A 22079-nucleotide genomic window follows, 5' to 3' on the forward strand; every position below is an offset into this window, starting at 1 on the left:
TTGTGTAGTCATTTATATGTCTTCCTTTATCTTCAACGACGCAACTGATTTTCCATCGGGAAATGATGTTAAAGTTGTTGGGCAGGCGGCGAGTGAGTTGTTTGTAATTTTTCTATATTTTTCTGAGAGTTTTTAAGAGCATTTGATGTTGTAGTGGACTACCTAGAGTTGTATGCAAACAATCAGGCATCAGTAAATTCCTAAGCGAACAGAAGTTGATGCAATTTTTACATGGAACAAAGTGAAACATGAGCATGAAGTTCAGAAAAGAAAGGTGAAGTTTTGGAATTATGGATAGTTCTAAAGTTGAGTATCACTGGAAACCTGTAGGTGGATCTCTAACCAGCAGCGTTGATCTGAGGATATTTCTGAATTCTGCAAGGAGGCGTGTGGGAAAAAAATTCCAAAAGCAAAAATTATTTTTTTAAAATTATGTCTTGCAGGAGAGAAGGATGAGTGCGAAGGATTCAGCAAATGAGACCCTGCCAAATACAGGTGTCCCTGAATTACTCAATGCAACCACTGAGCTGGCTCTCTTGAGCTCAGAGCCAACTGAGCAGAACCTGGATTCCTTGCCTATCATCGTTACTCTCATCTGTATTTTTCTCCTCCTGACCATCAGTCTCCTTTTTGTCACTTTGTGCAAGCCAGCAGCACTTGATCCGTCTTTCCACAGACCGCACGAGTGCATGCCCCACCATTTTGAAGATGCCACTGAACCACAGCTTAAGCTCTGGAAACGTCTGGGTTCCTTAAGACGATCCATATGCAGTGTAAAGCGCAGCCAGCCCGTTTCCCACGGACGTGAAACACGGCCAAGAAAAGGGACTATTAACCAGGACTGGAGTATCATGGAATCTACTGCAATGTGAATGAACCTCCCGTGGGGGAAAAAAAACGCATTCTTTCTTGATAGGCTTTCGCAAACTGTTTGTAATGTTGGTTAACTGACAACCTTTGGGAAAATCACTGTTTGGCAAGGATAGAAATAAGCAGAAATCAGAGCAACTTCACATACCTCCACTGGTATTCACCAGAATTTTGGGAGTTGAAGTCCACAAGTCTTAAAATTCCCAAGGTTGGACACCCGGGGTATAGACTTTCATGCATCTGAGCATATGCAGTGAGATCACCATGAAAGGCTAATCCCACAGCTGCATCACAATGCAGACATGTAAACGATGGGTTGTATAATAATATCACTAGGGGGTGGGGAAGTCACCATAACTTAGTCCTACCTGCTGAAATTCCCCAGTGTTTGCTAGTTATTTTCTGGGGCTTGTGCATTGGGATAAACAACCCCTGACCATTTGCAAGTGGCTCGTGACTATATCCTTCACTGTAGCTGGGGATGTTCCACAGCTGCCTCTGATGTGCCAAGACTCATGGCTGCCTTCCCCATCAGGTATGGCTGTTTCCTTGCTCAGATTCTTTGATGTCTTTTTCATTCTCTCCCCATCCCTTTTGAAAGGTTTTGCTCTCCAAAAATGGTAAGGGCAGGGCCCTTAAAGGGAAACAGCTGAGGGAGAAGTATGGACAATCCCATTTGCTGCCAACTTTCCTTCCAAAACCCAGAGAGCAAAGCGTTTCAATTTTCTGAATCCCTCTGCTGTCATATAATACTGTAGTTATCTAGATTTTTGCACTGAACACTTCAACAAGAGAATAATCAGGGAAGCCATCGAAATAGAGAAACACCCCCATAACATGAATAAACGGGATGATACCTCCTGCCTTCCAGACATCGGGAAACTAGCCCTTATCAACAAACGAGTCCCAGCCACGAAAACCAACACCGGACTCAAAACAACACATGACGCCACCACCAATCTCCCTCACCAGACCCACCCCATAGACGAAAGGCAACCACCGTCCAGAAACCAGACCACGGCTGCATATAATTATTGTGTTTGTACTTTGTTTTAACTGATTTTATGACTGTTTGCCAGCAGAGTCACTTTCCTGAGATGGGTGGCTGTAGAAATTGATTGACTGACTGACTGACTGACTGAATGAATGAATAAATGAATGAGTCTATGAATACATGCATACATGCAAAAATGTTCACAGGTGCATAAATACATTTTGAGGATAAAAGAGAAAGGTATGATTGTATTAGTATCAGGCTACTGAGAAATTCAATATAATCTTACTGAAACAAACGTGATAAGGTTACAAAAGTTGCAGCACCAAACACTTTCTTTTTAGAACCTGCTTTCCAAGACTTGTAATTTTATGTGTGTATGTATGTATTACAGTTCCATCGTGATGACACAGCACATCTAATAACAGCTGAATCTGTAAAGGACCCATCCACAAAGTCATATTTTGAATTCTTATTGACCTAAGCACCGAGCATTATGCTTAGGAGGTCCTAGTCCTATTTTTCCTTGGTCTCACCTATGACTAACATGCATCCAGATGACCAGTTGTGTACACATTTGGAATGCAAAGAATTCCCCATCCAGTCATAAGTCATAAGATCATTTATTCAAATCAAAAGAAGTTATGGAATCAGCAATGGAAGGGAAAGCTGTAAATATTAAGATTTCTCTTATTTTAGCTACAATATATTTGCATTATTAGCTTGTGTGTGTGTCTGTGTCTGTGTGTGTCTGTATGTGTGTACATGCATACACTTTATGAAAGGGAGGCAGAACCTTAAATCTTTCCAGTATAATTACATAAGGATTTGGCACCCTGAAACACACACTATCAACTGGGTTGTTTTTTTCTAAACAGGTGTGTGCCAAAATGATTTGATTGTGCTCCCATCTTCTCTGTGTGCAATATAATAACACAATGCCACCAATATAAAACACCATGCCATAAACCCATCTGTAACAATAAAGTACTCTAGTGCCCATTGGAGGGAATCGCTTAAACAAATAAGCAGCAAAGATTTTCACAAATACATTTGTAAATGCGTTTAGACAGAGGAGGAGTTCTCGTGCTTCGAAGCTGATTATTGTGCAGCGTAGTCATAATATGATGATACAACTGGATAAATTAATAACAATGTCGGGCAGATCTAAACTGTTTAGTAGTTTCCCAAAGTGCTTTTCGTGTCTTCAGTTTGGTATTCTGAATAACAACCTTCTAGGATTGGGACAGGTTCATACTCCACCTGGTAAAGCCTGACCCTGAAGGAAAATATTTTCTTAATTGGATACGATAATTGGAATGTGGGGTAGTGATGGGATTTTCAAATTCCAATAAAGAATTGCGGAAATTATTGAAATGGATGTATGTTTGCTTATTTGCATTCTGTGCTGGTCTGTGACGAAAGTAATTTGTTGTTGGGGTACGTGCACACATGCGCGCGCGCACACACACACACATGCATGCTGTACGGATGACTTGAAATCAACGGGAGAATCAGTACAAAGATGTGTTGTCCCCACCTCTGCTCCCAACACAAGTATGGGGGAATAATTACTGGATAAGATCCATCACAAATTGCTCCCTACAATGTACCATTTGGAACTAAGCAGCATTAACTATCCAAGAATGGCTGTTCATATCTAGCACATACTATATCGGTTTCTCTCAAGCTTGGCAACTTTGTGTGATCTGTGGACTTCAACTCCTGGAATTCCCTAGCCACATATCTTCAATTTGCCATGGTTGATAATATACGTTAAAGAGGCCCAAAGACCACTTCGAGCTGAGCTTTAAAGGTAGTTCTTACATTGTGGTGGCCCAGTGGTTAAAATGCAAGCTAACTCTGCCCACTGCCAGGAGTTCAATCAGCCTTCCATCCTTCTGAGGTTGGTAAAATGAGGACCCAATTGTCGGGGACAATAGGCTGATATTGTTAACTGCTCAGCGGGTGTTATAAAGTACTGTGGGGCAGTATATATAGTAGGTGCTATTGCTAAGTGTTATTGCTATCGCTGTCATAAAGGTAGTGATGTAAGAATTGCCTTTAAATCTAACCTGAAAGTGATCTTTGGGCCTCTTTAATGTATTAATAGTATGTGCTATTATTCTATTATATATAGAAATATATACATTAATAAAGGGCAATTCCTCACATGAATCAAAGAAGAATGCCAAGTCCAGAATATGAATAGTTTATATTGCCAGCCACTTAAAAGAATTCATGACATACAGTAGATGGCAAAACACAAGTTTAATCCAAAGGACTCCCTTGGCTCAGTTGTAAAATTGATTTTGAACTAAAACGTTTATTGAATTGTCTTTTTCTTGAATTTGGCTTGTGAGAATGTTTTTGTGTTCACGTTAATGCTTTTGACTTTCATTTTTGCCAGAAAAGCAATTTTTCCAATTTATACAGAGAGTTTCATAGGAGATCCCCTATAGGCACGCTTTCTCTCTTTCTTCTGGAAGTGTATCCACTCAGAGTCGCCTTGAACCACCATGAGATGGATGACAAATAAATTTGATTAATCAATCAATCCAATAAATCAATCAATTTTCCTATAATGTTTCAGAAGATTTGGCTACTTGGGTTCAATTTAGTTTCCAACTATATGATTCCATATCAGAAACTGTCATATATTGAAATGGCACCGTGCACACAAAACCAGCACTGAAGCACTGACGTCATTCTTAAACTAGATAATATTTTGAAATGTTGTCAATTTTAATTTTGAAAATAAAAGAGGTTGGTCAATATTCTGAAATAGCCATCTTGTAAGTTTTATTTGGGGATGGAAAAAAGCACCTTGCAGATCATAGAAGTTCCTGAAAATCAGCAATGTGGTATCTTAAATATTCTTTTTATATATAAAAGACCCCTTAAACTTCATCATTCACAAGCTTCTATGTGTTCTGTAGCAGTTTTAACACCATACGGTTCAATGTTTTGATGCAATTTTTGTTCCAGACAACTAAAGTCTTCAGTACATTATCCCAATATTTCAGGCTTCAACCCTTACTGTCCCAAAAAAATTCTGTGACAGGAACACAGTGATACAATTTTATTATTTCTTCCTCTGATTAGAAAAGGGAATTCAAGAAAAAGCAGGCTAACTCAAAGAACTACCTCTTACAGGAGAAATGTTTGGTTTGAAGAGAAACTGAAAACACCACAGACACTCTGTGAATGTATGCATTCATTCTGTTAAAGGTTCGTTTCAAAAAGAGGAAGAAAAAGGAAAAAAGAAATGAGATGTGAAATCTTTTCCCTCATTTCCCCCCCCCTCCTTAAACCTGCTTTGTATGCATACTCAGAGATAAATCCAGACAGCCAATATCTTCCTGAAAGCAGATCTGTTTAGAAGAACTTGACTTACACTCAAAAACCTAGCCCCGAGACACTGCTTGGTTCAAGGTAGCCCATGAACTAGTTCAGGGATGCATTTAATTTCTGAATCAATAGAAAATAATTATTGTGTTCTATGTTTCTGCAACTTAGGGCTGTATAACGCTGTTAGCTTCAATGCCTGGGTCCCAGCTATTGGACTGGACCTTTCTTTCTGGCATTATTAAAATTAATTCTAGATCTCCTGCCTGCTAATGCCTCTAAATCATTACCTACACTTAGGAGTTTCCAATGATAGAGGAAATGAGTGATTGCTAATTGCAATGGAGTTCATGCAATGGCATATATCTGACAGAGGCCTTGGCTAACATTAACACCATCTAGCTGATTTGAGCTCTTTGATATGATTATAGCTAACAGCTCGACTGCGGTGAGACAAAGCTGTTGCTTCTCATTTGTCCTCCCTCCTCTTCTCTTCATGCACCAAACCTTATTGAAAAGTTTAGTTGCATACCTGTACTATGCTGCTGTAATCGGGAATGTCTTCTGGCACAGTAGCTTCGTAACTGCTCTGAAGAAAGATGGGTCGGTTGTCATTAACATCCAGCACTGTGATATGAACAGTTGCAGTGCCAGTCCTTCTTTTTCCCGTTGGACCATTATCTGTGAGAACAAAACACAAGGTCTGGGTCATCTCCTCAACGTTCAGAAGAAAAGGTCTGTCCATTCCACTGACTGCGTAATGATCAATCATAGGAAATTCTAAAGAAAATAAGGGTGAAATGTTTCATACCTTTCTGTCTACCATCTTCATTTAAAATAATTTCTGAACCATTACTTTCTAAGAGTTGTCACTGGCTCCTGGAGCCCTAGCAATTACCTTTTCTAGGCAGGTAGGTACTTACTTGGGATTGGACTAAATGTTTATGTCTACAACAGTGTTTCTCAATCTTGGCAACTTTATGAGGGTGAGGACGTCAACATCACATCTTAATGGTTACCAAGGTTGAGCTGGTTTGCGAACTCAAGGAAAGCTTTAAGTCTGGTTGGAATGTCAATGAGTGACAATATCAAGAGAACAAAGATAACACAGGATGAAGGTGTTCTGACCCAGGCTTCGTCAAACGTAATTAAACACAAACTTGTTTTAAAAGCAAAACCTATTTTATTGCAATGCTTAGAATTGCTTTCATTCCCAGCCAGAACTAATCTTAAACAGTTCCCCAAGATAAGCACATGCCTTTCAGTGCTGTGGAATGCTGCCAAAAACAGAAGTATCCAATTAATTATAACAGAAACCAACCAAGTACCAGAAAAAAACCAACCAGAATACATAAAGCTTCAAGGAGGACTCGGAATCTCTCGAACTACTTTGCTTCCTGCAAAGATTTTGTCATTGAGGTCTGACTTTTATCCCTTATGGGAGGGGCAATCACCTCCCAGTCTTACTCCCAAGTCGCCCCTTCTGCTTCAGCTGCTTTCACCTTCTAGCAGCCCTGGGCACACGCACACTGGGAACAGGCTCCCCTGGGTTCTCTGCTTCGCTGCTGCCAGACTCTGAAGGCAGCACCCCACTCCCAGATGGTTCTGGCCCCATCCCTGCATTGGACACAGGGCCCTCGTCCAAGTCCACTCCAGACTCCCTGACTGGTCCCCTTTCTTCTGCCAATGTCTGATTCTGCTGCAGTCTGCACCGGCTGTCGGGGAACCACAACAGAAGGTAGTACCTAATAAACATTGCAGCTTTTGTTTAACTTGTATTAGATTATATCTGAAGTACTGTTGTCCAATTACTTCTAAATCTAAGAGGCATCATTAGACCAGGATTGATATTGTACAATGCAGTAGCCACTTCTTTGAGTTCTTATAAATTAATGCTTGTGTCATCAAGACATGGTTTCTGGCAACTTGTTAGCCTTTTTTTCAATGGCTTCTGATTTTTGGAATGCAGGATCTCTATTTTACCATGCTTCTGGTTACGTTTTTATATCTTACTTGATGGAAGACATTTATATTTTGTGCAGTACAGTTTATAAGACACCAAATGACCTTGCCACATGTTTGCTGTATAACAGTCTGGTGCTCAGAATGGTAAACATTGTTGAATTAATGTCCCCCTGCAAAAATTACTGCATTGTGAATGGTATTTCATAAATAGGTGTTATCATGTATCATCTAATATCATAAAGATTAAAATAAATGCTTAATTCCTACGATTGTCATTTTTTCCTAACTAATCTACATTCAAACTTAGTGCATAGCAGTAGCTCACTTATTTTCTTGCCAACAGGCATTCGGGGGGGGGGGGGGGGGGGGGGGGGGGGTGGGGGGGCCGCGCGGGGGGGCGTGTTTTTGGGGGGGGGGGGGGGGGGGGGTTTTTTTTTAAGAATGCAAGTTCATAAAACAGAAACTACAACTCGTAGAAGTCCACAAAGAGGTTCCTTTCCAGAATAATAGATAAAAATTCATGGCTCATGAAGGATAGTCTGAAGATCAGTAAAAGCCAATTTTCTCTTTCTGAAAACTTCAGGCGGGAAAACTATACTACCAATTCGCAAATTAGGTCCTTTAGACCAGAGGTCTCCAAACTTGGCAACTCTAAAGACTTGTGGACTTCAACTCCCAGAATTCTGAGAGTTGAAGTCCACAAGTCTTAAAGTTGCCAAGTTTGGAGACCTCTGCTTTAGACAAATTCCTTACCCCAAAAGCTGAAATATGAGTTCTTAAGAGAAGGATGAAGAATAGGCATGCTTACCAATGGCTTCTAGGATAAGGCTGTAGAACGGCATGGTTTCTCTATCCAGGTTGACAACAGTTCTAACTATACCATCTCTAAAGCCAACACTGAATTTTCCATCCTGGTTCCCACCTGCAAGAAAAAAATAGAAAGAAGAAAAGGATGACATGATTTATATCTACATAAGCATACATCCATATGCATTTTATTTGGAATTATGAACTGTGGAACTAAGAAATTGAGATATTAACATGAAAAAGGTTTTCTCCATGCATATGCTTATAACTGTAGGACTGATACTGTCACCACATATCAATGGGGCTGAAAAATATCCAGGATTCGTGCTCTCAACCAACTTCATGAGAGCTGGCTTCCGTGGTGGTATTCAGCTGGTTCACACCGGATCGGGAGAACCGGTAACAATAATTTGGCGTGGGTCGCCGAACTGGTAGTAACTTCTGGCTGGCCACGCCCCCGACCCAGTCGCCCTCCCGCCCAATGCTCGCTCACCCCGCCTGCCTGACATTCGCCTAAGGTATTTCTTTTTTTCCCCCCTCCCAACAATCAGCTGTGCATAGATCAGCTGTGCCGGGATTCCCCTTGCTTGAAGCCCAGGAAGGCAAAAAATGGAGGGAGGAGCTCAGTCCCCCCCCCTCCATTTTTTGCCTCCCAGAGCCCAAGAGGAGCCTTAGGAGAGCAAAACCCCCTCCAGAGGCTCCTCTGAGGCTAGGAAGCTGCCAAAATGGAGCTTAGAGGGGTGCTGCGTACCCCTTGGAGGGGTGCATGCTCTGATTTTTTTTTCATCCTGAGCCATAGAGGAGCTTTAGGGGAGCAAAAACACCCCCTCCCCAGAGACTCCTCTGGGGCTTAGAAAGCTCCCAAAAATGGGTGGGGGCGGCAAAAAAGCAAAAAAAAAAAAAGCCACACCCACCCAGCCACATGGCCACACCCATCAAGCAACGCCCACAGAACCGGTAGTAAAAAATTTTTAATCCCACCACTGGCTGGCTTCAGTTTTCAAGTGTTCAACCTTCAGCCTTCTGTCTTTCTGCCCTACAGCCTATCCTTTGCCACAAGAAACGGGCCTGAAGCATTCTGCAGTATCAACCCTTGTGAATAAAATTATGAAATATTTGCCTAAGAAATACAAAGTCATTTAATGGTGAATTATGTGGGGGGAAAAATGAACTCCCAAACCATTTTCAAACTAATACTAATAATAGGTACATGATACGGAAAGAAAATTCAGCCTGTAAGCTAACTTCTATAGCCTAAATTAGGAGGAAATCTCATTTTAAATAATGCATCTCAAAATGAATTGTTTTAGTTAGACAGAAGGGAAACTGCAGATTTATTGCATTAAATTTAAATTGTCATGGGTCAGGAATTGTCATGGAAATTACATTCTATTGAAATCAAACCGTTGACCCATTTAATCCATGAGTACGGATATTAATTCTAATTCATAGGAGGAATTTCTTAAAGCCTTCCTGGAAAACTATGGACTGAATCTGGGAAATGCAGATGCTCTATCCCATGCCTTTCCCCCTTTTCATCCAAGTTAACCCTTTTGATCCCTGAATTTATATAGTAAGCGATGAAGAATGTGACAAAAATTCTAGGTGTCATTTGGGGATCTGGGCAGTAGAGGGCAAAACCAGACAACATTTCAAGGCTTTGAAAATAATGCATTTATAATTTTACCAATGACGCAAAAGAGATAGTCCACCTTACAGTGAGAACCAACTAAAGAACATTTATCCAATTAAAAGCATGTACTTTTTATGTCTCGCTGATTTAAACAAAAGAGAGAAGCCAACTTTTGGTCACCAAGCAGCCATGTCCAAATGCTCCTTTGGTGTCAAGCACCAGCCAGTTCTTCAAAGCTTTAGTAACTTTTGCTATTTTCTGCTGTTCAGGAATGGTGGGAGCTAGCTGGGATTATCAATTAACAGTGCAGGTGGCAATAGATAAAGAGCATGCAATACTTAGTTTGGTGGATCAATTTGGGCAGAATAAAACTACATTCTTAAATCTCTTCCACTAAAAACACGGGATTAAAACTTCTTTTAGAATATGTGATATTAAATGTGAAGCAAATAATCTTTTTAATGCACATTATGCAATATGTGGAATAGAAAAGATCTTAGAAGAAAGTGCTTTCACTTAATAGCTCAGATCCTATAACACCTGGTTTATTATCCTAAATTCCTTAAGTGCCGTTATAAAATTACAAATTAAAATATATGCATGATGAAATTGTACATAGTTGAGAGAAAAACTCTCTTTTATTATTATTCACTATCCAAAAGGTTAGATTAAGAGGTTGTGCATCTTTCAGAGAGATGCAGTGTGTGTGTGTGTATATATATCTATATCTATATCTATATCTATATCTATATCTATATCTATATCTATATCTATATCTATCTATCTATCTATCTATCTATCTATCTATCTATCTATCTATACATACATACACACACACACACACACACATTCAAATTTTTAAAATGTAGAAAGTATCATGAAGCGCACCAACGTGCCTACCGTCCCTGTCCTATTGTTTCTCCTATTCTTTTATTTTTCTTGTATGTAACCATTTCATGTATTCACAACTATGTATACATTTATACTTATTATCTTGTAAACAATTGGCAAATCAAATAAATAAAAAATAAATAAAAATATTTCATACATTCTGCAATGGGAATCACATAAATCTGAAAGAAAAAAATCCAGGCCTAAAATCAAACTTGATCTGCTGTAAGAATGCATGTTTATAATGGAACTTCGGGTCTTTTCAGCATGTACATCTGAATTTAACATACCTGGCTACACTTCAACAAACATGGCAAATGGATTCAGCCACAATGCCTTTTTCAAACTGTCATATTCACATTCAGCAGACATAAGGCAGCTGATGACTCTTTCAGTCTGATGAGGCATAGATAATTCTCAGGAGCAAACAACCCAAAACAGTTCTGCTATCATTTGCAAAACATTATAGGAAAATGTATGCAAATCTCCATGCAAATTAGCCTTGAAAATGGCAGGATGAAAGCCTCTCCTTGCTGAGAGAGATTTACTTCCCCTACTGCTTTGCACCGATGCTCTCACAGTTTAGGTGGGTAAGAAAACAGACTATAGTCCACGGAAGATGTTGCCTCCCCTGTCAAGTTACAAGAGAGGAGATAGATTGGCAGAAGCTTCACTTTGCAAGAAAAGAATCAGAGGATGGTTCTCTTGGAAAGAAATTAAGGCACACATCTGGGGAAAAAACAATACAAAATTGTGCATAAGTGCACAATTGTGCCTACCGTCCCTGTCCTATTGCCCCCCATTATTTATACCTATTTCCTGTATTCATACTTATGTTTATTCTTATATCTATTATCTTGTAAGCGATTGACAAATCAAATCTAATCTAATCAATCAATCCATAAAAAAGTGTTCCTACTGTTAAGTACGAAGCATGGACGTAGAAATGGAGACGAAACTGCTTCACGTGAACTTCAGCTCTTTATTTACAGCATGATAACAGAGACAAAAAACCCCCGGATAGCGGCCGCCCTTTTATAGAGTGAACTGCTATCCGGATGACCAATGGATGTTGTTATAGGGTTTGAACCTCGTCCAATGGGACTCGGCCCGCCAACAGCCAATCAGATTGCTCGGAATTAACCAATCATAACTTGCCATTATAAGGGCCAATAGGAAGTGCAGGATTACGATCCTGCTATGCAAATGAATCTTTATTAATTACATTTCTTTAGTTCACAACACCTACAATCAAATCCCTCTGCACGGCCTGTTAACAGGCAACTGTATAATTTCATACCCTTTTCTCTTTAAGTGTATGTTGATTTTCCCATTTACATTCTTTTTTCCTTCTTGGATCTTTTATTGTAAACCTAATAAGCATTTTTAAACAGACTGAATAACTTGTCAGCACCACACCCCAAACCTTTGGGATATGGCAAGATATAAATCTGAAAGGAAAATAGCAATAAAGACAGAACTAAGTGGTTTCTATTATTGTGTCCCCCTATGAACCAGGTGGCTTTTAACCCTGGAGTTGTGGAAGCTCATACCTGTGATGAAATAACTAAGTTCAGCATTAAGGCCCATATCGGTGTCAGTACAATTCAGGCGGACCACTTTGAAGTCACGGGGTACATTTTCCAGAAGTGACACATTGTAGACAGCTGGGAAGAAGGTTGGGTTTTCATCATTCACATCTAAAACTATAAGAGAGAATTTGATCAAACTTCATTCCGGGGAACAATAGGAGCATTCTCTGGACTTCCTTAAAGAACCTACAACCAACCATACAGTAATTACTGCCAGTTACTTTATTAGGTAGATATGTCTTTATTGTTTATTTCCTGGTAAAAGACCAGGAAATTGGCTACAGCAATACATAAAAAGAAGCTAAATTAAAGGAAGAACAGATGTGTGGACTTATAACTCCCAAAATTCCCCAGGTAGCCTTCATCTTAAAGCTGCTAGGTTTGAAAAACTCTCAGCTAGAGAGTTGAAAGGGGAAAGAGAGGGAATGAACTAACATAGATTGCAATCTTTTTAAGCTATTAAACTGTTTGGCTGCACTAGAATTTATGGAGTGAGAGAATCTGAGCTAGAGAGAAATGAGAAGTAAGTTGGAAAGTACAGTGATAACACAGGAAAACATAATTAACATATTTATGTTTATTTTAGTAATATTAACAGATGGAAAATAATATACTGCATATGATTATGATATGATATATGCTATATATTATTCCAGATGTTGGAGACAGTTTAGAGACAATTTGGTGCAGTGGTTTTGATGCTAGACTAGAAAATGGGAGACAGACTTCATCCTTCAGAATAGATGTTGGCTGGGTAAGTTTGGGCCAGTTACTCTCTCTCAGCCCAACCCATAACTCAAGGTTATTATCCTGGGGAAAATAGAAGGAGGAAATATTGAATACCACCTTACAAAAAATAAAGGCAAGGTAGAAATTTAACGCATAAATGCAAAGATTTTTTTCCTTTCTGGAATGGTCTAGACCAGGGGTGTCCAACCTTGGCAACTTTAAGACTTGTGGACTTCAACTCCCAGAGTTCCTCAGCCAGCTTTGCTGTGAGGAACTCTGGGAGTTGAAGTCCACAAGTCTTAAAATTGCCAAGGTTGGACACCCCTGGTCTAGAGTAACTTCCTGCCACAACTTATATTGGTGTTTCTCAACCTAAGGAATTTTAAGATATGTGGACTTCAGCTCCCAGAATTCCCAACCAGAATGAAGTCTGCATATCTTAAAGTTGCCACATTTGTGAAATACTGATTTATATGATTTTGTCATTCATATCCAGGATAACTCAGGATACATGCCACATTTGGTTTCTCTGGCCTTATTTGAGCCAACTGAGAAGGCACCGACCCAACTAATGCACAGAACGTGATCTAGAGCTATTAGAAGAAGAGAGAAATCCCTGTGCAAGCTTTGGAAAACCACCAATAAAATATGATATAGTTGTGACATTGACCCAGCCTTCAAAGTGTGTCAGTCCGTCAATCACCTCTGACCGTGAGGGTGCTAGTAGAACTTTTGGATGGTTCCCCTGCATCGCTTGCTACTACCCTCAGGTAGTATTCAGCAATTCTCTCCCTGTCTAGAATAGCGGTGGAGTTGATAAGACCGGTCTTGCTGTTGATGACAAAGTCCATCCTGGGCATGCCCACCTGCATGCGATATGTGACTTGGCCATTCCAGTCCTTGTCAAGGTCTATGGCCACCACCTAGGACACAAAGCACAAGATGTTGAGGAACTCATCCCGATGAGAGAGAAAACCAGTTTTTACAAAAAAAAATAATAATTCTCGGCAGAGTTAGCAATTTATTTTCCTGAGATATAGGTAGCAGTTTTCAAAATTTCCCCATTATGGAGTCACTACATCAGCTGTTGTGGTTCGCCGGCAGCCTGTGCAGACGGCAGCAGAATTGAACAGTGGGGAAGAACGGGGACCAGTCCGGGAGTCTTGGGAGGATTCGGACGAGGGTCCTGCGTCTGATGCAGGGATGGAGCCAGGACCATCTGGGAGAGGGGTGCTGACTCTGGAGCCTCCGTAGTCTGGCAGCAGCGAGGCAGAGGACCCAGGGGAGCCTGTTCCCAGTGCATGCATGCACAGAACTGCTAGAAGGCAAGAGCAGCTGAGACAAAAGGGGTGACTCGGGAGTAAGGCTTGGAGGTGATTGCCCCTCCCATAAGGTATAAAGGAGGTGCAAAGGTAGAGAAACCTTTGCAGGAAGCAAAGTTGTTCACTCTGTTCGGATTAAACCTTGAAGCTCTGGGTGGAATTTGTACTTCGGTTGGTTTTGTTTACTGTTAATTTGGCATTTTAGTTGTTGGCAGCAATTCAACAGAGAGAAAGGCGGGTGCTTATCTCAAGGGACTGTTTGGGACTCATTACGTGCTGGGAATGAAAATAATTCCCAGCATTTCAATAAAACAAGAGTTATTTTGACTAAGTGTGTGCTTAATTATGGTCTCAGGAAGCCTTGGTCAGAACACCAGCGTTGAATATTCTTTTGTGGAGCATCATGGAAGCCAGCTGTTTCAAATACAGTGGTACCTTGGAACTCATCATTAATTGGTTCCAGGAGATGTGACGAGTACTAAAAAGGAAAAGTACCAAGCAAACCATATGACTTATCACATGACCCTTTGTTTAGGCTGGGGAGAACTTTCTGTCTGTCCCTTTTACTATGTCAGTGATCTTCCCAGCATGGCTGACTTCCCATCCGCCCTCTGAGACCACCCCAAACTTCCTTTTGCAGCACATCAAGTAGCAAACAAATGATGAGTACTGGGACAACATTTCCACACCAAAATGAGTCTAGTACCATGAGTTTTGAAGCAGTTGAGTACCACGGTATCACTGTATGCTTAATGTAATCTTGGCAAACAAGAGTGAACCTTATCTATCACTAGATATAAAATTCACAGCTACTTTTAATAATTTGTCAGTCTGATTCACAGTATATTTACTTGCACTAAGCATAATAATGATACTACTAAATTATTTTTATCTTTTCCCATCCACTCCTATCATAGTCAAATATTGCATTACAAACCTTAATGCAATGGTGTTCAGATAGCAGGTTGAAAGGCATCCCGAGTGGCTTTTATAGATTACAACTGACATTTAAATCTCTTGCTTATTTTTAAATATAGGAAATAAATTTAAGTGGAAAGTTAGCTGATAATAAAAGACACAATTAAGATTTGTAATTCAAGTATGATAGGAATATTATCCAAAGCGAAGAAATGACAAAACAAACACTAAATTTTGGCAGTGCTGGCTCCTGATATTTAATCAGATTTTCCTGAATAAAGTTGAGAAAGGTTTTCTTAATGTATACTCCCTCCGGAGACAGGACCAACTTCCTTTTTGGCTGAACATGGATGATACTATCCTAGTATTTTCCAACCTTAGCAACTTTAAGATGCATGAGCGTAAACTCCCAGCATGTTGACTGGGGAATTCTGGGAGTTGCAGTCCACACACCTTAACATCGTTAAGGTTGAGAAGCACTGTGCTATCCAACTGCTGTTTCATCATTATGTTTAACTCTCCCAACTTCTTCCGGGTCTTACCATACCAAATGGGAAGATGATATCAAAAGAAATAGCATTGGATCACTTAATTCTGAAAGGGAAGGGCTGCCTTTTGTAGAAAACTGTACAGGTAATCCTCGACTTACAACTGTTTGTTTAATGACCATTTGAAGTTACACTGAAAAAAGGGACTTGTGACTGTAGCAGTCGTGCAGTCGCGTGATAAAAATCCAGGCTCTTGCCAATCAGCATGGATCTATGATAGTTGTCGTTCCCAAGATCACGTGATTGCCATTTGCGACTTCCCCAGCAAACAAAATCAATAGGGGAAGCTGGAATCACTTAACAACCATGGCAATTTGCTTAATGACCATAGCAAAAACATTATAAACTCGGACATGACTCACTTGCTTAGCAATGGAAATTCTCATCCCAATTGTGGCTGTAAGTTGAGGACTGCTGTAATCAAACTGCTGAGAAGAAAATGCCAGGAGACATTCCCACCACTAATCCAATTTTAATATAGACCAAACTATGTTCTTCAAAGTAAATGTCCTTCAGGATTTTTTTTTTTTGTTAGCATGTACTTAAGATGAAAAATAAGACTCACCTGAAAGACAGATGACCCTGCTGGAAGACCCTCAGGAATCTCGGTGATAAAAGGCAAGTTCTGGAAGGTGGGATCATTGTCATTGAGGTCCAGCAAGTTTACAAACACAGTGGCGCTGCTTGTGGCCCGTAATGGTGGTCTCCCACCTGTAGGGGTCAGAAAAGTCACAAGATCAATCCCACCAGCATCTTTTCCATTGAAACCTGTCAAAGAGACTCTCTAGGACCGTGTTGGCGAACCAATGGCATGCATGCCGGAAGTGGCACGGAGAGCCACTTCTGCCGGCACGCAAGAGCTCGCCTGGAAGAACCTCACTACGCATGCGCGCATGCCGCCGCCCCACAGCTGATTGTTGGTTATGTGGTGCACATGCGCACAGGGTGCATGGGAGATGTGCACACATGAGCAGAGACACGCAGCGTGCAGGGAGATTGCACACATGTGCAGAGATGCATGGAGCACGGGGGATTGCGCGTGTATGCGCAGATGCATGGCGTGCAAGGGAATTGCGCAACCCCCATCTGCCATGCATATCTGTGCATGCGTATAATCCCCCCATGCCATGTGCAGATGTATGACGCACATGGGAGGAATTGTGCACACATGAACAGATGCATGGCGCACGCAGGGGGAACGCGCACACATGCACACATACATGGTGCACGTGAGGAAAATTGTGCATGCATGTGCAGGGGGTGTGGGGGGGGACCCAGCACGCATTGCCTTCTGGGTGCTGGCACGCGAGCGTGAGCTCAATTATTGGGACTGGACCCAAAAAACGTTAGCCACCACTGCTCTCGGCATCGTCATGGTAAACTATCTTAAAATGAGGTAGAAATTTCAAGGATCAGATCATCTTGAGAAAACAATTTAGCAGAATTTAAAAAGTAGCAGTTTTAAAGAAATACCCATTTCAAAACACTATAATATCTGAGAGAAAAGTCAAAGTTTTATCAACAATATACAATATAAAGCAATATGGAAGTAAATCCTAGTAAAAAACACAATGAAGCAGCTAATATAACTTAAACAAACGTACGATCAGTGACAGAGACCACAATCTTCCTCATGAGCTCAGCTTCTTGGGGGTTTGGATTTTCTCTGTCCAACACAACCCCTGTTGTCCGAATCTTCCCTGTGGTGCTATTAAGACTGTAAAATTTATTGGGTGGTCTGATGCTGTACACAAGGGAACCATTTTCTGCGAGATCTGGATCAAAAGCTACCACCTACAGAAATCAGAAAAGGTGTGCTTTATTGGCATCTGAAGACATTTTAAAAAACCTTTTTCATTTTCTGAGCATTTATGCAGGCTCTAGAAAGAAGCATGACTTTGAAATACTTAGGATACAAGCATCACTTGCAATCTAGTTGAAAAAATAAGTCCATGCATATTTTGTATTGCAACAGCAATCATAATACCGCCAATCTGTATTACCGCCAGTAATACAGCCAATCTCATTATACACATGTTGTACTCTGACAATAAAGATTAACAACAATAATATTAATAATAATAATAATAATAATAATAATAATAATAATAATAATAATGTGTAATATATAAAGGGTTGTAAAACTCAAGTCTACCACTGGATGGCCACAGAGACAGAGAAAACACTAGCTGTTCGACCCCATCTACTGGCCATCCAATTTGTGCAGTCTAAGATCAGGAAAATTATAGAAGGAAAACTAAGTTTTGTCCTACCTTATTCACATTCCTTCTGAAATTTGGCAAAGCACACATTTAAAGAGTTCAAGCCCCCTGGGTCCGCTAGATATAGAGCTAATTCTTTGCCAGTCCAAAAGCATTCTACAGCTATTCTTCCTTAATGGCTTTTTAGTAGTGAGAAAAGGATGTAAGAAGTGTTGGAAGAAATATGGAAGAATTATAAATGAAAGATGAGGGCATCTAAACCTTTCCTAATATTCAGTGATTGGAGTGAGGCAAATGCGCAATGAATGTCTTATCCAGAATCACCCTCACATTATCAGGAAATATTAGAACATTTCTTTTATGATTTTAAAGGCAACAATGCTTAGAATCAGGAGAAGAGAAAATACAACCAAGAATAAAAACCACAGCATTTTAGTACCAGCTCATCTGACAAGAAACTGTTATTCAGGATATTAAAAGGCATCCTTTAGTTATATATTGCAGTGTATTTAAATATTCATCAATTTGCACTAGCAGTGAGGACTAAACAAGCTTACTCATCAAGCAAAGATTTGCATTTAGCAACTGTTTTCTAGTGTAATACATTCACAGCAGGTCCACTGTTGAAATTTATACATGCATGATAGATCTGATTTTATATTTGCACAGATCTTCAGGCACAGTTTAAATTAGGGAGTGTGGCAGCCTCACTTAAAGCTCTGAAATACAGCTGCTTCTTGTATGGAATGGTAAACTTCTCAAGAATGAAAATTAAGGCTCTCTTCTAAATAAATGAGTACATTTTTTCTATTGATGTTTATTTTTAACTATGGCATCACCCTGGACAATGGGTTCCATAAATTAAATTCATAATGGGAGATGTAAGTCCCAAATAACCGATTTCAGGGTGGATTCATTCAATCCCTTATAGACTCAGGCTGGAGTCCAACAAGACATTATCATTTAGGGATCACACGTGGATTGCCGGGTTTGGGGGGGTTTTTTTGCCTTTTATACGCCTCCACCTGGGGGTGGGTTTTTGTTGTTTGTTTTTTGTTTGTCTTTGGGTTTTGGTTGGTGGGGGGGGGGGGGGTGGTTTTTTCGGGCTTCCTGGTTGCTTTTGCTTTATTCCGGTTCCCTTGGTTTTCCCGAGGCTGCAGCCTCGGGCGGGCAATAATGCAATGGCGGTGGTGGTGGGTTTTTTCTTTGGGGGGTGTTTTTTGCCTGGCCAATTGAGCAGGTCTTTAACATTTTTAATGATATTTATTTTATGGTTTGGTCAGGGGTGGGATTCTACCGGTTCGGACTGGTTCTATAGAACCGGTTGTTATTATTCTGCGCAGTTCAAAGAACTGGCAAATCGTGCCCCTGGCTAGCCCCTCCCCTCCCTCCCCGCCCAGTCAGTCCTTATCGTGCATGTCCGACATCGCTAACTGCATTCTCCCCCGTCCAGTCACTCCTTAAAGTATTTCTTTTCCCCCGCTCTCCCAACGATCAGCTGTTCCGCTGATCAGCTGTGCCAGGACCCCCCTCACTGTCTTACGGCTTCACCCAGGAGGCTTCCCTGAGGCCCAGGAGGCAAAAAGGGGCACATGGGGGGGGGGGAGGGCAGGGGTTTATGCGCATCCTCATGCTCCATTTTTTGCATTCCTGGGTCCCAGGGGAGTCTTCTAGGAACAAAAACGCCCCCCCCCGGCTTCCCTGAGGCCCAGGAGGCAAAAAAACAAAACAAAAATGTGGGGGGGTTTGCTGCAAAAAAATAAGAAGCCATGACCAAGAAGCCATGAGGCAATGCCCACCTAGCTACACCCATCTAGCCACGCCCACAGAACCGGTTGTTAAAACATTTGAATCCCACCCCTGGGTTTGGTTTATTTTTTAAACGTGTTTCCCACTATGCAGGGTTGTTGTTACAATATAGTGGCTACATAACTTTCTTAAAATAAATAAACAAGCAATTTTTTTAGCGTTTGTACTAAAGACGTGCCAATCTTGGTTTTTTTAGGTGTGGGAAGAAAAGGGGTTTTAAACCAATTTTAGCAGGATTTGCTCACTAATGTAAAAATTAATAATAACAAAATGAAAACAGGTTGTTTTCAAGAGCGGACTCATTGCTACTGTCTGTTCATGAGCTTCCTGAGGCAGGCAGAGCCAGAAATCTCTCCCCGCTATCATGGCTACAGCTTCTAGAAGTTGTTTGAACATCAGCAACGGGATTCCTCACGTGCCAGAAAAGTTTTTTTAATGATATTTTTTTTTTTAAAAAAAACATCTGTTCCAGATTCACTGATTGCTCCTGATTTAGATTCCATTAATTTCTTATCGAATTCACATCAGCAAGGCCTACTTTTTGTGATTTTTTTTTTGCTTTATAATGTCTCTCAAAATCTACAGTGTTGCAACTTCCTGAGGATAAATTAGTTTGCTCATCTCCCTGTGAATAAATAAAAAAAATGCTTTCACCGAAGTATGGGGATGGATAAGAAATGAATACATTTCTTGTAAGAATTAAAAATGAAATATCTTTACCAGAGGTGGTATTCAGCAGGTTCTGACCATTTCTGGAGAACCGGTTAGCGGAAATTATGAGTAGTTCGGAGAACCGGCAAATACCACCTCTGGTTGGCCCCGCCCCCATCTCTTCTCTGCCTCCCGAGTCCCAGCTGATTGGCTGGGTCTTCTTTTGTTGTCCTGCACAGGAGAACGGAACTGCAAAGCAGGTTGGTGGGGTGAGGAGGGAATCGAGATTTTACAGTATCCTTCCCCTGCCATGCCCACCAAACCATGCCCACCAAACCACACCACACCCACCAAGCCACGCCCACAGAACCGGTAGTAAAAAAAATTGAATACCACCACTGATCTTTACATATCACAGGGCTTCTCTAACTTTGTAATTCTGCACTGGGGATTAAGAAGGCTGTAAAAAGCTTTGATGGAGCCAGTCTGATCAGTTTCTTTTTTTTAAAAAAAAAAAATGAGGTCCAGGTCACAGTCCAAGAACCCAAACGTATCTCACTAGGAATCTTCAGAGTTTTGCAGCGTTATTTCAGTGCCAGAAAAATAACAAGTAGATTTTACAAACCAGTTGTAGATTTCTCCAACGTGGAGCAAACTCAGACAGAAAGATGTTGCAAGTAACTTTAGTAGCAACTCAGGAGCTCAGAAACGGACATCAGTTTCACTTTAGTTCAGCAGGCAAGCAGAGGACAGAAGCAGTTTCATTTTCAATAGACAGACTCAGAGCTTAACATAGCTGCAGAGTTGCAGAGCCTAACATAGAGCCACGCCTAGGCTACTTCTAGTTTCAGTTTCCAAACAGTCCCCATTGGCTGACTTAGTTGCTATGCCTATTCATTGGCTGACCTTGTTACCATGCTCTATTCCAGATCATGAATATACTCTGACAGGATCTGTGGGACAAAACAGGAAGAAAGAGAGCTATTTGTATCACAGGTACTCCTTGACTTACAACAGTTCATTTAGCAACCCTTCAAAGTTACAAAGGCACTGAAAAAGTGAATTATGACTGGTTTTTTTCCCCACATTTATGACTGTTGCAACGTCCCCAGGGTCACGTGATCAAAATTCAGATGCTTGGCAACTGGCATGTATTTATGACGGTTGCAGCGTCCTGGGGTCACGTGATCACCTTTTGCGAACTTCTTACAAGCAAAGTCCATGGGGAAGCCAGGTTCACTTAACAACCGGGTTACTAATTTATCAACTGCGGTGATTCACTAAACAACTGTGGCAGGAAAGGTTGTAAAATGCAGCAAAATTCACTTAACAAATGTCTCACTTAGCAATAGAAATGTTGGACTCAGTTGTCATCATAACTTGAGGACTACCTGTACAGTGGTGGGATTCATTTTTTTTTACTACCGGTTCTGAGGGCGTGGCTTGGTGGGTGTGGCAGGGGAAGGATACTGTAAAATCTCCATTCCCTCTCCACCCCACTAACCTGCTTTCCAGCTCCGTTCTCCTGTGCAGGGCAACCAAAGAAGGCCCAGCCGATCAGCTGGGACTCAGGAGGCAGAGAATAGATGGGGCAGGGCCAGTCGGAGGTGGAATTTGCCAGTTCTCTGGACTAATCAAAATTTCCACTGCCAGTTCTTCAGGACTGGTCAGAACCTGCTGAATACCATCTCTGTACCTGTACCCCCGAACAAAAAAGATGGGCTATACATATAATAAACACACAAATGACTATCAGGCTCCAGGTTGACTCAGCCTTCCA

General features: G+C 40.9%; 1 protein-coding gene across 1 annotated transcript in view; it reads right to left on the minus strand.

Annotated features, from left to right (window-relative positions):
* The window catches only part of CDH23 (cadherin related 23), a 564480-nt gene that overhangs the window by 147573 nt on the left and 394828 nt on the right, over positions 1–22079 (minus strand). The window contains exons 22-27 of the mRNA XM_087964088.1: positions 17222–17411; positions 16183–16328; positions 13533–13752; positions 12062–12214; positions 7986–8099; positions 5745–5893 (exon numbers count right to left, since the gene is read on the minus strand). Of these exons, the coding sequence (XP_087820214.1) occupies positions 5745–5893; positions 7986–8099; positions 12062–12214; positions 13533–13752; positions 16183–16328; positions 17222–17411 (972 nt within the window). The remainder of the gene's footprint in view (positions 1–5744; positions 5894–7985; positions 8100–12061; positions 12215–13532; positions 13753–16182; positions 16329–17221; positions 17412–22079) is intronic.

The sequence above is a fragment of the Notechis scutatus genome, chromosome 4 (assembly GCF_049901735.1).
Source record: "Notechis scutatus isolate UNSWTSFEM ecotype Mainland chromosome 4, rNotScu1.2, whole genome shotgun sequence".
NCBI lineage: Eukaryota > Metazoa > Chordata > Lepidosauria > Squamata > Elapidae > Notechis > Notechis scutatus.